The sequence below is a fragment of the Macrobrachium nipponense genome, chromosome 2 (genome assembly GCF_015104395.2).
Source record: "Macrobrachium nipponense isolate FS-2020 chromosome 2, ASM1510439v2, whole genome shotgun sequence".
NCBI classification, from domain to species: Eukaryota; Metazoa; Arthropoda; class Malacostraca; order Decapoda; family Palaemonidae; genus Macrobrachium; species Macrobrachium nipponense.
The window spans coordinates 63803301-63819916 of record NC_087201.1 but is presented as its reverse complement, the minus strand read 5'-3'; the positions used below and the strand labels follow the sequence as shown (position 1 = coordinate 63819916).

The window sequence follows — 16616 nt, the reverse complement described above, 5'->3', positions numbered from 1 at the left end:
AATCCAAAGATTTTCATACAAATCAAGAGATAATGGGAGAGGTCACTGTAGGATCGCTAGAGGTCACTGCGGACCTACTGATCATGTAAGATTATATTGTCCCCGGAAATTAAGTAACCATACAAAACTTCAAGTCCATCGGACGAGGGGATCAGGTCGTCAATCTGAGGTACTGGGAGAGGTCACTGTAGGATCACTAGAAGTCATTGCTGACCTACTGATCATGTAGCGTTGTATTGCACCAGGGATTGAGTAACCATGCAAAAATTGCAAGTCCATCGGAGGAAGGAGCCAGGTCAAAAACCTGATACTGGGGGAGGTCACTGAAGGGTCACTAGAGGTCACTGCTGACCTACTGATTATGTAAGATTATATTGGCCCTGGGATAGGGCCAATATAACAATATAACCATGCAAAATTGTAAGTCCATCGGCTGAAGGGATCAGGTCGAAAACCGAGTTACAAGATTTGACCAAGACAAACAAACAAATAAACATACACAAAAGCAAGTTAATAAAAGCTATTAAAAATAGGTATGGAGCGGACCGTGGACGAGACTAAGGGACAGAATTCGGTCTATACAAACAGGCCACAAGACTAAAAATCCTATCACAAAGACATTCCGAAGCTAAGAGCAGTATTTTGTAAATTTTTCTTTGGCAAAAAGTGTCAATAAGAAAATAGGACCACGCATTTTACTTACTGGGTTCTTTCTACTGTACCAATTTTTATCACTGACGACCATCTCAACATTAGACAGCTCACTCTGGTGGCTCTCTAACCTCAATGTGACGCATTGCCGATTGCACTTTACTAAAACTTTAACAACGATCAGTCGGTTTTACAGAGCACAGAAACTGGCGACTTAATCAATTCTCCTCTTTCATCTAAGGTCGAGATTCTTACCAATTCACAAACTCTCATTAGGTGAGTTAAGGTTAGTCCCACCCACTGTCCGTTTCATTCACACTGTAAGAATTCCCTGCCAATACGGGATTTTAAAAAATATGCCTTGCGGAAGACTGACTTACGTGCAAGGCATAATTATTGTAATGATCAATCATCCATAACTGTTATTTTGTGCGCGTGTCGCTGTGTGTGTGTGTGTGTGTTTATTTTCCGGATTTGTTGAAAAGTGCCCATTTCTGAGATACATCTGTGGAGTAATCTGCATAAGTGCAGGGTTACTTGAGCTTTTAAGTAGGCCTAAGTGTGTCACACACACATATGTTTCTCCTTCCAAGAGTTAACCAGAAAGCACGCCATCATTATAGGAATTTTTTATTTTTCTGTATGCTAGTCATCTTCATATTATGTGTGAAATAAAGGTTTCTGTCACAAGGCTACTTGCGTCCAGAAAATCTTTCAACACAGCATGAGTTCAGTTAAATGTTTTAGTGAATTTACAATGCTGTATGGATAATGCATTTGCTGCAAAATATTACCCACGGCCACCCAGCATCTTTAATTTGTATAAAAAAGACATTTTCCTAATCCTGACACTAATCAGCCTATTGATTCTATATGAAGTGGCTAATCACAGTTTTCAATAGAAACATATGAAAATTTTCTAAGTTGAATCAAGAGTTATTGGATATCTACTGCCCATTGAAAGCTGTTATTTGGGCATACCCGTCGTCCACAACTGTTCTCCTACAACAAACCTTAAGGTCTAGTGCAAGCAATTACTTGTTACTTAGCATAACTGCTTTACTCCCTTTCAGAATACTTCACTATTCAATATCATATGAGAAGTAGAAATACAGTCCCTTCTCAAATTTTATAAGACAATCTAAGTCACGACTCATTTAGAATAAGTTCCAGTTGATCACTGCCATAGACTTAAATGATTTCATCTTTCTTTTCCTATCAGTCTTCCAATAACTATAGCAATATCTCATCCCCCACTTGCTGCTTCTGGCAGTTCTATCATACAAATAACTTATTTCTCTACAGCGACCTCAAATTCCTAATACCTCTTCCCTTCAACCAATACTCGCTTTGTAGTCTGAATAAGACCAGTATATTCAGTAGTGCGACCTGCGAAACCTACTCCTCAACTTTTAAAAGACTGGTCCTTACCCAGTACGGTCGATCTGACGGTCATCAACAACATACATTTATTTGCCGGCAGCATCGGCTACTGGAAGTAACCGAGTTACTTATAAAAGACATGTTTTGTCATAATCACAGTTTTACTTTATTTTATCTGTAGCTTCTCTTGAAAGAACCATATTTTTCCTATAGTTATTTTTAGATTTTTTTTAATGTGAGATATTCCTTCGCCAGTTAGGTAGTTATGTAGCAAGACGTCCTTTTCTTCTTAGGTACGTTTCTTTCTTTTTTGAAAGTAGCACGATTTTCCTTTCTTTTTCATTCTTAAGACTCCATCTTTTTATGTCACTGTATTTCTTTCTTCTGGAATAGGACTTTCCTTCCCTTCTAGTATTCCTCTGCCTTTCTTGACTTTCCTTTAAGTTTTTTTGCAGAGGAAATAAATTTGAAAACCTCCTTTTTGTATTTACATGATGTGTTTTCCAAACCTCATTAACTCATGCCAATCTGTTTAAACAGTTTTGTTGAAGGAAAAATCTGACACCTTTGATTTTCTTTCCCACACGACAGGTTCGATTTATATGGAAGGTAAATAGCACCCGTGGAGAGAAAGAGATCGGGCCATCTCGTTATACAAGCCAAGGACGAAATAGCATTCTTGTTTACAGGCCCAGTGAATATGCCGTCACTAATGATCAGTATGGAGTTGTTTCCTGCCAAGGAATCAATAAACTGGGCATACAAAAGATCCCTTGCTTCTTCATCATCAGTCCTGCCGGTTAGTATCTATTTTTATGCAGACTTTTATTTACATTTTCTGTTCCAAATATTATTATATCCTTGGTTTTCATATTGATTTGGGTAAACATCTGAACGTTTCTGGGAATTGGGATCTTTATGTTATGGAAAATATTTTACTGGTATGCAGTATGAAATACTGATGCGTACATTTTCAAAATGATGACTTTGGTATTCTGGAATTCAATAAAAAATGAGAGACCTTAACGAAAATATATTCCCAAAGTGATTGACTTCAGAAAATGCCAAGTTTCAGAAGATGACTTTTATTTTGAGTCAAGTGAAACTGATACAAAACTTTATTAGGTGGTAAACAATAAGAATACATAAAAAGCTAGTGGTTAAAGACGGGACCTTAGCAGTGTTGAAAACATAGAAGTCAAATGGCTCAAATACGGCGTTCTTTGGACACCAGAAATAAGTGCATGGAGATAGATCGGTAGGGAGGTAATATAAAAGAAATGGTTCTAGGAGTGTTATAGAGATCGAATGTAGACAGAAAAATTTTAGAACTTCAGCTATGAGGTAAGAAGTAAAACGATTACCATGGAAAATAAGAAATAGTCAAGGAAATCCATGGACAAAGCAAGATGGGGAAGGCGTCCTACATTATTTTAATGCTGGAAGGAAAACTATTTAATCTGTTTATCAACAGCTAAGAAAAATGACACCTGGTGTAAGCTGTAAAAGACAATCTAGTTTTAAGCTGTGTGTTATTCTTGATGGTTTTGCTAAATGTTTGTGATTTAACTAAATCAGAATATACAATTGTGAGGGGTAATGGAATAGATGTTGGGAAAAATAGTGACTGAATTAGTTATAGAAGTCAATATAAAAGTTGAATCATAGAAAGCTGCCAAATGTTTTTAATCTATCTGATTGTCTGATACTGAGTAAGTGCAATAATTAGAGCACATACAATTAAACATAGATGATCAAAATAAGTTTTCGTTGAACAATAGCTAGCAGGAACAAGTCTTCATGTGCTAAAAGGAAAAAGACAGCTAAGAATTATATAAAAGTGTTAGGTAGCCTTTCAAGATAGAAAATAAAGTTTTGTGGGACAATATGAGTTAGGAAGTATAAAATGATCAGGGCACAATAAAAGACAATATAGAAGAGTAGACAAATACAAAGTGGTACATGAAAAGAGATGTATGATGTAAATCCACTTGTTTTAGAAGTAACTGAATTTAACGGGCTGCAGAGGTTGAATCCTTACGAAATACATTCCCATTAACAGGTCCACCAGAGGAACTCGAGTCCTGTGTACTCAAGAACCAAAGTGCTACTTCCCTGGCTGTTGTTTGTGTACCTGGACATGATGGAGGATTGGAACAACATTTCATTGCTACGGTAGGTGTCTGTCTTTCACTTAGAACTAATTCTGTTTTAGAGCAGAATATACTATATGTGGAAAAAGAAAGTAATTTGGTTTAATTTCAAAGATGATTTACAGAGACTGAATTCTCTAATGCAAAGTCCAGAATACATTAGGGTAGCCAAAACCCTTAGTTAACGCAGGACCAGCGGAAAACAGAGAATACTGAGTGGCGAGAAAAATTACTTATGGTTATATCCTGAACAAATTAGTAAAAAGAAGTGTGTTTTAAATTGCGAATAATCTAAGTGACTCGCATTGTAAAGGAATGATGAAAATAGAACTAAGCGAATACTAAAAGCAAGGAACTAACTTTAGAAGCAGGAGCTACAAAGATGTATTATTTCACTACAATGCAGAGGCTATAGTGATCTTGAATGAGTGTGAACGTCTTCAATTGTGAAATTTTCTCTTAAACTAAAACTGGGAAAAGCTTTTTTGTTTTCCTACATTCATATACGATTAGACAGTCCTCGCAGTATTAGCAGCAATACCTTCTTTCACTGTACACGTACCTAAACATGTATCTTTGCGCAACCATACAATTTTTACCGTTAAAATTGCAATCAAGGTTGCAACCCAGTTGGAAATGCAGGATGCTATAAACCCAAGGACACCAACTCAGAAACTGTATCCAATTAAAATAGAACAATAAAGAAGAAACAAATATGATATAACACACTATCAAGTGAGACTCATGTCAGCCTGCTCATCAGAGGAACATTTACTCTCGGTTCCAGCTTCTGGGTTCCAAAAATTCATCTACAGCATTAGGAATCTATTCACAACAGGAGTAAAAGTTCTCGGACACTAGGGACCTAGAACCAGTCTTTAGAATGGCAGAGAATTCATTTGATGTCCTCTGGGTGTTTTTACACCTCAATCATTTCAATGGAATCCGCCAGTCATCATTAATCCAACCTTAACAATTTGACGAATTCCCGGGATTTGTTGATAATCGAAACATACTAGAGATTCTAGTTGAAGCGCTTCTTCGAAACTAAATCAGATTTTGAATACAGTCCTAGAATTAATTCAAACTCATGAATATGTGTTTTATCTGTTTATCTTTTGTCCCTTAGTGATAATAGTAACTAACCTGGTTTTTATGGATTCTCTCTCTAAACGTATTTACAATGTTTTAACATCATATAAATATTATGTCAAATGAAAGTTACTTAAGGTAGGGCGCCACTTTTCTCCACATTTGTTGTTACACAGCAATTTTAGCTATTGTTTTCCTATGGTTGCTGGTGACTGAGATAATAACTTGAATTTCAGTTTTCCAGAATTATATAAGATCAGGTACTTGTATCTCAAAATACAGGATACAGTTTAATCAGTTTAAACCTGAAAGTATGGAAACTACATCCCAGAAAATTACAAGAGAGAAAGAATGCAAATGAACTTGAAGTGCCCCATTATTTCATCGTAGTACCATAGCAAGTAACAGTAATAGCTCATACGTTCCTTTCTCTTTAAAAGTGAAAAAAAAAAAAAAAAACCTTCATTATCACTACTGCTCTTCCCTACCGTTTCTTTTGCAAAATCGATAAAATAGAAAAAAGCAAAAATGTAGCTTTTTATCTAATTGATAATAAATATGTGATATTTCAAGATACGTCCCGAAAACACTGCATGTCAATAGCATAGGATAGTTTATATTTTAGACTAAGGGAGGTGCTGACAAGAGCAATATATAAATCATGTTGATGCATGAACGATATCGCATCAAAATAACTGGAGGACAATATGTCTCTCACTCTGCAGATCCAGGATGCGGAAAACGCAGAGATAGTGGCTAACCTCAGTTCCAAAGAGCCTCAATTTTCGGTTGGGGGTCTGGCACCTGGTCGCGATTACCTGGTGATGGTCAAAGCCACGAACAGCAAGGGCTCCTCGGATCCCTACGTCTTGGAAGGATTCGCTCTCAAAGTTCACGAAATAAAGATAAGTAAGTCGTTCACTCCTTGTGATAATCGAGAATAGGGATTTTAACTCCTTTTTCAAATAAATAGGAAAATTTTACGGATTTGCAGGTACCTAAGATGGCAAAAAAAAAAGCTTGTCATTTGCACATTTTGTTCACAAATACAGTCGTTAATAAGGACGTGTGTCATCCAAAACCTACAATCATTGAATAAATGACTTTGCGTTTCTTTATAATCAGACAACTCCAGCTCAGACGAGTCTTCCCCTCTCTTGGCGGTGTTCGTCGGTGTTTTAAGCATCTTCATCGTCCTCTTCATAGCAATCGCCTTCATCAACAGAGCCAGAGGCCGCCGAAGACGAGAACAGTCTGCTCAGGAAATGGCCAGCAAACTTTCAACAACTGAGGGCACAAGTAAGTTGTGATTTCTAAGAGCATTATTGAAGGAGTTGCATTTTGCGCAGTTTTTCTTTTTGCATAATTCTTCAAACCAAATTCCTAGTCGTTATCGCGTAGAGAAAGTCAGATTAATTCGCAATAATTCTGCGCAAAAGTGGACTAAATAGTTTTATATTAAAAAAACGAGATGTCGAAACCTATCTGCATCACTGCGCTGACCGATTTGATGCCCTTTTTTATGAGTTTCTTGTCGCTACCGACGCAATATTTTTTCAGCAACCAAATTAAACATGAAACGTAAATAAAAAAATAGTTACACTATACCATTTTCCTTTGAAGTCTGTTATAATATATTCATTTATGATAATGGTAATGATGCAGCCGTTGAAGCAATAACATAAAGTGAACTTTTACATACTTACTACGAGCGATTTTTTTTTTTTTTTTTTTTTTTTTTTTTTTTTTTTTTTTTTTTTTTTTAGGGTTTGACGACATCATTGAAACAGAAACTATTGCCCTTTGAGTGACATTTCCCTTTGGCTTCGTAATATGAACTTCAAAATAAATTTTCAAGATGATTTAAAACTACATTTCAGTGGCAACTACCTAATACATTTATTATATTCTAATTTCTGCAAAAAAAATCTTAATAACGTTTGACCTCTCAAAAAATAAACATTTATTTTTTTTAGCCATGCAACATTAAGAGTAATAACGCTCTCTCTCTCTCTCTCCTCTCATCTCTCTCCTCGCTCATCACTCGTCGTCTCTCTCTCTCTCTCGCTCAAATAATATTTGGTTGTATTTCACCCTAATGGCTATTATTCTCAAAGGACGAAAGAGCAATCCTCATTTTTGTACACATTACAAAGGGAAAAAGATTATGGACTCTCACATGAATACCAAAATACAGGATTATTGATCTCTGATCTTCTCTCACCAGGAAACAACTGTTCTTCTTTCAGACACAAATTTTTCCGGAGGCGTTTTCTCCGGAGATATATAGATCCATTGAAAGTCTTGAGTATCTGGGACTAAAACTAAGTATTGTCATTTCTATGTCAGTCTAACATATATGTATGAAATGACACTTCGAAAAATTTCATGAAAGTATTTTCAAGCAAAGTTACTGTTTAAACATTTTGTACTCCATGTGCCCCCTTATTGGAAAATTGATCTCATTCCTCCTCCTATCGACATTTTAATTTTTCTTTCTTCTTTTTCTTTTTTTAGCAGGAAAATTCTCGGAAATTTTGCCTTGAACTTTTGCAGTACTGGTAATAACAATTTCTCCCGTTACTGGTAGTTGTGGCTTATCGATGTAAAGGTAATTATAATACAGACCAACGTCGGAAGTAATTATGTTGGGTAATCTCACGTAATCTTTATTATAGCAAGAAATATCTGATATCAGCCTTCGCGTTTTTACCTTTTGAATAATTAATGATTGACGCTCGATTCCCCGAACGTTATTGTCCTTTTTTTTCCACTGAACTGCCCCTGTCTCACAATTCCCCTTAAACTGCAACAATCTTTTAAGCGTCCTTTTGTATTGTATACTTGCCAGATCATAAGCAGCTGTCAGCTGGGTGAACGCTCATCAGTCTTTTTCTTTTAATTATTCGCTTGGAACAAAATGACCGAAAATGTTTTACAAAAGATCCCACTGATATTTATATATATATATATATATATATATATATATATATATATCTATATATATATATATATATATATATACTATATTAATACTATAGGTGTGTGTAAGACATATATATATATATATATATTATATATATATATATATATATATATATATATATAAAGAACAGAGGCGAGAACAGAAGTGCAGTAAGCCGTATGAAAGAACAAGTTAATAAATGAGGAATGAATGAACAAATGAAAACGCGAACTGCTGCGTCAATAAAAATTGTTAAATTACAATCTGAAAAAGCAAGATCTGAAAAGGTCAGATTGTCGATTATCGCGCTCTTAAATAGCCTCAGAAGACTTTCATAAAACCTGTCGTATCGAGCGGGATCCCTAACACCACCATGGAGACTTTTACATGGAAATTAATGAAAGATTCTCTTGTACTACACGGAGTGAGCTCGTATCTCTACAACACACAACGAGTACAGCACAGTACAAGCGCTCTTTTGTAGATTTGAACTCTACAGACTATAATGGAATTTCACCGCTTACATGGAAGTAATTAAAGGAGAAGAAACACTATCGTTTCTGAGAGCGATATGAAATAGAATAGAATATATGATTTTAGGCCAAACGCTAGGCACTGGGACCTAAGAGGTCATTCGGCAATGGAAAGAAAATTGAGAGTAGGCAGGTCTGCAAGGTGTAACAGGAGGAAAACCTGGCAGTTGCACGATGAATCAGATGTTAGGAGAGGGTGAGTAGCAAGATGGAAGAAAAGTCATATGAATGGGCCTACAGTAACAGGAATGAAAGAGGTTGCAGCTAGCGACCGAATGGACGCTGCAAAGAACCTTTAGCAATGCTTACATTGCACCCAGGGAGCATCCGTTTAGCGATGAGATTGATATGAATCATAATTATAGTTGTTGTGGTTTGTAAAACTAACACCTTATGAAGTTGTTTCCAGAGCATCACAACATTTGAAGCAAAACACTACCATATCTGTACTTAGAGAAACATTAAGAACAGCACCAGTTACACTGTAACAGTTTACGTTTAAATCGTATAAATGAATATGACAGTTTAATAAAGGAATGCGAATAAAACTTTTGCAAGTTTTAAGAATGCAGGATACGATTTTGCCATTCTATATGAGGCTAAATATTATCACACATGATCATTTTTAGCAGACTGTGAAAGTCGCATAAAAGTCTCACGTGGAGCTTATTTCGAGTTCCTTGACATTACCGTGTACTTACACTCATCTAGTTTATATATATATATATATATATATATATATATATATATATATATATATATATATATATATATATATATATATATATAGTTGTAAATGTAATAGCCTCAGTGGTCTTTGAACTTCTCGAATTCTTCAGACGCGTTTTGCGTACGCTTGTCACTATAAATGCTAAGATCCAAATGGTATTTTTTCATAATCCCCCATTGTGTGTTGTGGATGTTACATTTACATGCACATCTAGTAAAAGGTGGCCATTATATATATACATATATATATATATATATATATATATATATATATATATATATATATATAAAACAGCCGAAAAAGCAATAAAAACGATTAAGCACTTGACTACGATGGCTACAAACTTCAAAATTTCCTCATAACATTCCATCTGGATCTGAGGCTTTATAGTGATAAGCGTATCCAAAAGTGTGAAGATTTAGAGAATTGAAGAGGGCATTGTGGCTATTACACACACACACACACACACACACACACACACACACACACACACACACACACACATATATATATATATATATATATATTATATATATATATATATATATATATAGATATATATATATATATATATATATATATATATGATATATATATATGATATATATATTGGATCCGACCATGATGCATCATGTGTTTCCATGAAATTTGTCCTATTAGAAAATAAAAATTACTATTATGTTAAAACGAAAATTATTAAAGCGTATTTCCCTTGCCATTTGAATCTTTTGCAAGTCGAGATCCACCGTGTCGAAATTTGGAACACAGATCATTAGTACGTGATTTTTATAATATAATATCATTAGAGACTTATTGTCACCAGGTAGTGAATTACGGTCAAAACCTGATTATGAGGAGGTCCCTCCCTGGGTGGAATGAAATGGTAAACGACTACCACCGGGAAGCGAGAGACAGTTATAAATGGGGGAGGGACAATGGTAAACCACGCTATGGTTCCATATACTGAAATGACGTGTTCAATACTTCGTTTTAAGTGGGCTTTGAAATAATGTAATAGAAAAAGGGAAAACGCTGAATATAGGAAGACTGCGAATAATTTAAAAGATGGCTCAAGATTTTTTGGAAGAAATTAACATGAAGAAAATGATTAAATCTAATCTACCTGATGTGTTGCAAATACCTCCGGAAGTAATGCTATATTTGGGACTTACGGAGCAGCCTCTATAAGGTTATATTATTCAATGATGATTCGCATCTTAAATCTACTCGTATCAAGGCAGGTAGTCATACCGAGGTCACAGTTGACGATGTAAAAAGGGCAATTAAAGAAATCTATGCCAATAGCAGTCCTGGCCATGATGGGTTAACTGCTCAACGACTTCTAATCGCCCACCCTGTGTTGTGCGTTTTATTGAGTTTAATTTTTAATTGTTGTTTTGGGCACACCATTCTCCCTGAAGAGTTGTTGAGAAGTATGATTGCTCCTATCGTTAAGGATAAAAATGGTGCCATCAGCACTTTAAGTAATTATACGCGTAGACCAATTTCTCTCTCAACGGTTTTGTCAAAGGTGTTGGAGGCAGTCGTTACTTATAAATGTTCGGCTTTCTTGCCGACTTCTGAGTAGTTTGCAGTGCCTGGTTGTCCAGTGCTCTGAATACATAAATCCCGTTAAATTAAATGTGAATACTCACAAGACTAAATGTATGGTTTTCAGCAATTGCGAGAACAATGAGCTGCCTCATAATCATGTTAACAGTAATGGTACTGTTAACTGAATATGTAAAAAGAAATGAAGTATTTGGGCTTCACCCTCACCTCTAATAACAAGGATGACGATCATGTTGCAAACTTGTGCAGAGGTTTATGAATTAGAGCAAATATGTTACTGCAGAACTTCTCTGAGTGCACAGCTGATTTGAAATGCCTTCTTTTCAAGAGTTTTGCTATATATCCCTTGTTCTTAAAGCAAAGATATCAAACCTTGTCCAGTTAAGAGTGTGACTCAATAATAGTATCAAAAGGTTATTCAATTTGACAACGCGATTAGCATTTATCATTTTTGAGTTCAGCTTGGTATACATACATTTAATTAGCTGCTAGGTAGAATGATGGCATCAATTAACGAAACTGTAAAAATCTTAAAAACATGCCCTAACCAGAGATAGCTTGGATTTTGGGATATGGAGGGGTTGACCATATGCTTAATTTTGTTCACTCGAGTGTATTTCATGCAAAATAAAGCCTTTATTATTATTATAACATATAATGTATATGTGTGTGTCTACACTATTTTCTTCTTAATTCTTTTAAGTTGACAGAAAGACTTTAACTTCAGTTCGAAGTTCAAAAACTAGGCTTCCAGTAATTTATATAGTTTGGCAGCTCGGATTTTGCATAAATTAATCGATTTGGTAAAGTTTGAGGCAGAAAAGAGAACAGGGATATGAACGTGGGTGTGTGAGAAGCCATTGGATTTAGCCGGTCAGAGTGCAGCACTGGAATTAGTGGGAATGACAAGCAAGGTAGGGGACTTAAATGGTCGGGCTGGAATGGAGATTCATGCAAGCTCTCCCTCCGAATCTATGGCATTCAATCAATGGATACAGTGGCGATCGACCCTTGTAGAGGGTCAGAGGGCAAAGAAGGTATTTCAGTGTCGGTATCACGACTAATTCTTTATAGGTGAAGTGAATCAGCATTATTTGATATTTAAGGTTTTGAGAATGGTGTGACGACTACGTTTCTCTGATGGTCCAATATTCACAATTCAACTCCAAATAAGTCTCTTTTGAAAGAAAAGCCGTGCTTTTCTCAGCAGTGCCACTTGATAGCACCGTTCTGACGGTGGGTGACCAATCGACTCGACAGAAGATTCCCAGTTCATATCTCAGTGTTCCTCACTTTGACCTTTCTCCTTACAGCATTTTACATCGGCAGCACACAGCTGCATTGATATCTACTGAACTGCCGGCAAGGTGCCCGTTGGCATTTATAACGTTTCAGTTAAAGCGCTATCCATTTTTTGTACTCTGTTATCATCTGGTTTATGGCAAAAAAGGTTAACTTTCTTTCATAACAGTTGCTCTTGGTTCACCACTTGACTGACAGACATCATCGATTCATAGAAATAGTGGTGATCTTCTTAATGATGCAGTTGAAAATATCATTGTTCATAAGTTGTTGGGCAATCTGCATAACTTTATGAGTAGCAACCCAACCGTTGTAGTAGGAGACAACACAAAAAAGTAGGCACCGGCGGTCTTACAGGCACCATTCACATAATGATATGTAGTCTTCAAGTAGGCCGAGGTTTCCATGGTACTGTCACTGTAGTTAAGAAGCCACTCCAAGGAAGGAAAGCTGGTTGTTGTTATTATTCCTTTTACAGTGTAGTAAAGTTACATGTAGGCAAAGGAGGGTGTCTCATAGGAAGCTATAATCGACATGGTCGTAAATATATTTAATATATATATATATATATATATATATATATATATATATATATATATATATATATATTACGTTATTAAATCATGAAATCTAAAATTACGCTTATTGAGAAATCTAGGATTACATACGATACGATATTTCAATAATCATGACTATTACACCGAATACATGACAACTAGAATGCTAAACATAACAATATCTCTTACAAAGGAAAATCATACGACGATTACAAAATCACATCATAATATTCTGAAAAAAATCATACTTTATACATTATACATAGAATATTATGATATCATATATATGATATATATATATAGATATATATCATATATATATATATATATACTATATATATATATACATAAAATATATATGTTGGGTATCTCATAGCAAGCTGTGATCGACATACTAGAAATAAGCTATATATATATATATATATATATATATATATATATATATATATAATATATATATATATATATATATATGTATATATATAACAATTTATTATTATAATATTTATATACAACCTACAATTAATAATACACATACACACACACACATATATATAAACATACATATTGCTTACAGACTAATTATCCTAGACTTCCTTTCTAAAGAAAAATATATAGAAAAAAGTAATAACTAAACATCAAACATTCTTGCCACTGACTACCCATTCTTGTCGACTTCCGCAGCGCCAGTGTCTCCTCCAGAAATGGCCGCATCACTGGAAGGCCGGGCTGAAGATGATCCCAAGACCGTTGAAGTCGAGGCGCCGGCGGCCCTTCCCCCCCAAACCCTCCTCACTCCTGAAGTCCAGCCTCAGGTAAGCGCGAGACGAAATCTTCTTCTCTGTGCTGGTGATTTCTTTTTTGTAAAGTGAAGCCTGTTTTAGTTGCTTGAAGATATCATTCTTGTGAACATAATCGACGTTGGAGAAATTTGTTTTCACACTTTTCGTTTGATATGTTCCGAGATATTTATCAAAACACCGGTCTTCATCATCGATTCACTGAATGTTTACAATGATAACTGAAAAATATTGAAGAGCAAAATGTCGAGACCAGTCTAATATGTCTAGCTCTAAATAATGGTATAGTATCGATATTCTTTAGAAAACTCGCCAAACTTAACCACTCATAAGGAGAATAAACGCGATATTCGTCATCTAATTGTTGTAGAGATAAATTTCTTTTAATGGGTCCCTTTTCTCCTCCACTTTTCAGGCTCTTCAGGATCCCGGCAGCTTGGCTTCCCACACCTACATTGCCGGTGGTCCCGCAGGTCACACCGGGTCATTGCCGAGGCCGCAGTTGCACAGTCGACCGCAGCCGTTGCACTCGGTTGACCTCCCTCACATCACTTCCAGTAACCACAAGTACTACACACTCAAGATCAACTGCACTCGACAAAATAACGAAAGTTTCGTCTAGACATCCCATAGTCTCTGTTTGTTCATGTTTCCTTAATCTGACGGAGGATATGAAAAGAAGCGAAGACTGTGTGTTATGACTGCACAGGAAATGTAACCTGCATCTCATCTGGTAGCATTCTAAATGGAGGGAAGTAAACGCTTAGCAAATACTATAAATAAATTAGGAACATTCCGTGTAAGAATCCTCACTCTATGGGTCAACGGGTTTTCAATTTTTCGGAGGAGAATCAATAGAATGGACGGCGATGTCGACCTCACTCAATTCTGGTGAAATAGAACCCCAGAGGATATACTCAGTAACATGTGGATCTCATTACATATACTAAGTTTGATCAAAACGCTCAATTAGTTATAAACCCTAGGAAAATTCTCAAGAACGAAAAGGATTTGCTCATTAATTAAGTAATAAACTGAATTAGAAATAAATATCGCTGTCTTTACTGTTGTGTCAGTAATGGTTATTCTAGTTTAAGGTATAAGGATGGATACATAAGAGTCCTGTTGACGCGCAAATTTCCGGTATTCATTGTGTCTTTCATTACATAGTATTCACTGTACCACTGCACACCAGGGCTCAGCAGTCCAAGAAAACCATTGCTGGGATGCTACTAATGACGTTAAACCCGGTTGGAAGGTGTCTTAACGATTCTGCGCAAAAGGAAGTAAACTGAAGGAGAAAGAGACTTACTATGAACCCACAGGAATATCAGTCGAAAATTTACCCTGTATTTTCTTATTATCTAAAAGGAGCTCACAAACCTATACACAAATCCACACATATAACCAGTATATATATATATATATATATATATATATATATATATATATATATATATATATATGTGTGTGTGTGTGTGTGTGTGTGTGTGTATATATATATATATATATATATATATATATATATATATATATATATACATGTATATATATATATATATATATATATATATATATATATAGATATATATATATATAGATATATATATATATCTATATATATAACACACACAGACATACCTACGAACATATATATATTATATATTTAATAGCATAATAGCGCGGCCGTAGTGAAGCGTCCACTACACATGTTTTCTGAATTGAATAAGGTAACGTCGGGACTGATCAATCTTTACATGGACATTAGACTCTGCAAGCCCAGAGGCTATCAGCAAGGGAGGAGACTAACCGCTACTTAAAAGTAGTAGGGTAACACCTCCCGGGAAATGAAAGACGCAAGAAAAATAAGATAAAATATAGTAAAAAGGATAATTTAGTGTGCATAGTTCTATCACATTCCCTCAAACTCTTCGTCATTCTATCCTCGTACAATTGCTCGAAAGTGGAAACGGGAGGAAAAGTGGACTCGAGCAACTAGGCAATACGACCCTCCTGCCTTAGTCTGAGATTCAGATGCTTCGACATTTTTGTTGGTTACACTTCTCTGTCTATTGCTGTTTATACAGATTTTCACAAATGGAGATTATCCCTAACTATGAAATAAATGTTTATATTTTGAATGAAATAAAGTTTTCATGCGTTTTGTAAAGTGTTAGTTTCAATTAATCCTTACTGATTCATTGATTATGAAATTTAGGCCTTGGGGACCAAGAGCCGGAACCCATCAGGATTATTCAGCGCCGTAATGAAGATGAAATTCATAAATTAATATGATTAATAATGAATAAGTCAAAGATAACATACTATAAAATTCAATGTTCAGATAAGAACGTAAAAAAAAATTAAGACTGATTATAGATAAAACCGACAAAAAATAAATAATTATCAAACTTCCATATTTAAAACATATACTTGATTTATAAAAAAAAAAATATGACTAAAATCTGTACTAAATACACTAGAATCTGATCTCATTAAAATAACCAGATTCTTTCAGATAACCCGTAAGGTTATCTACCTGGACATCATAATATGTAAGGAGAGTATCTTTCAGCCACGCGTATTTTACACTAGACTCATTTTGGCCCGCTGCTATGACAAATTCCAGTGATGGACAGATTCTAAAAAAATGATGAAGCACGTTGGTTTTTTATATGTACTGCGCAGGCCTTGTGCCACCACCTGTCCTCAAACAATGGTGGCCTGTATGAGACAGTAAGATGGTTTAGTAAAGCTAAAAAGGCCTGGTGTGGACCCCCGGACACAGTTCTGCCAACTGAGATGAGGTCTTCTCCCAAACCATTTACTGTATCCAAACTTTAGGCACCCTTATAATCCTTTAAATCATTATTATTAT

The 16616-nt window shown here is 35.4% G+C and overlaps 1 protein-coding gene across 3 annotated transcripts in view; it reads left to right on the top strand.

The window, feature by feature from the left end:
• Nucleotides 1-15197, top strand: part of LOC135220652 (roundabout homolog 3-like) — a 199466-nt gene extending 184269 nt beyond the window's left edge. For all 3 annotated transcript variants that reach the window (XM_064258001.1, XM_064258000.1, XM_064257999.1), the window contains 6 exons: nt 2626-2833; nt 4097-4209; nt 6005-6188; nt 6405-6578; nt 13623-13753; nt 14154-15197. In XM_064258001.1, the coding sequence (XP_064114071.1) occupies nt 2626-2833; nt 4097-4209; nt 6005-6188; nt 6405-6578; nt 13623-13753; nt 14154-14360 (1017 nt within the window). In that variant the 3' untranslated portion in view covers nt 14361-15197. The remainder of the gene's footprint in view (nt 1-2625; nt 2834-4096; nt 4210-6004; nt 6189-6404; nt 6579-13622; nt 13754-14153) is intronic.
• Nucleotides 15198-16616: the final 1419 nt, after the last annotated feature.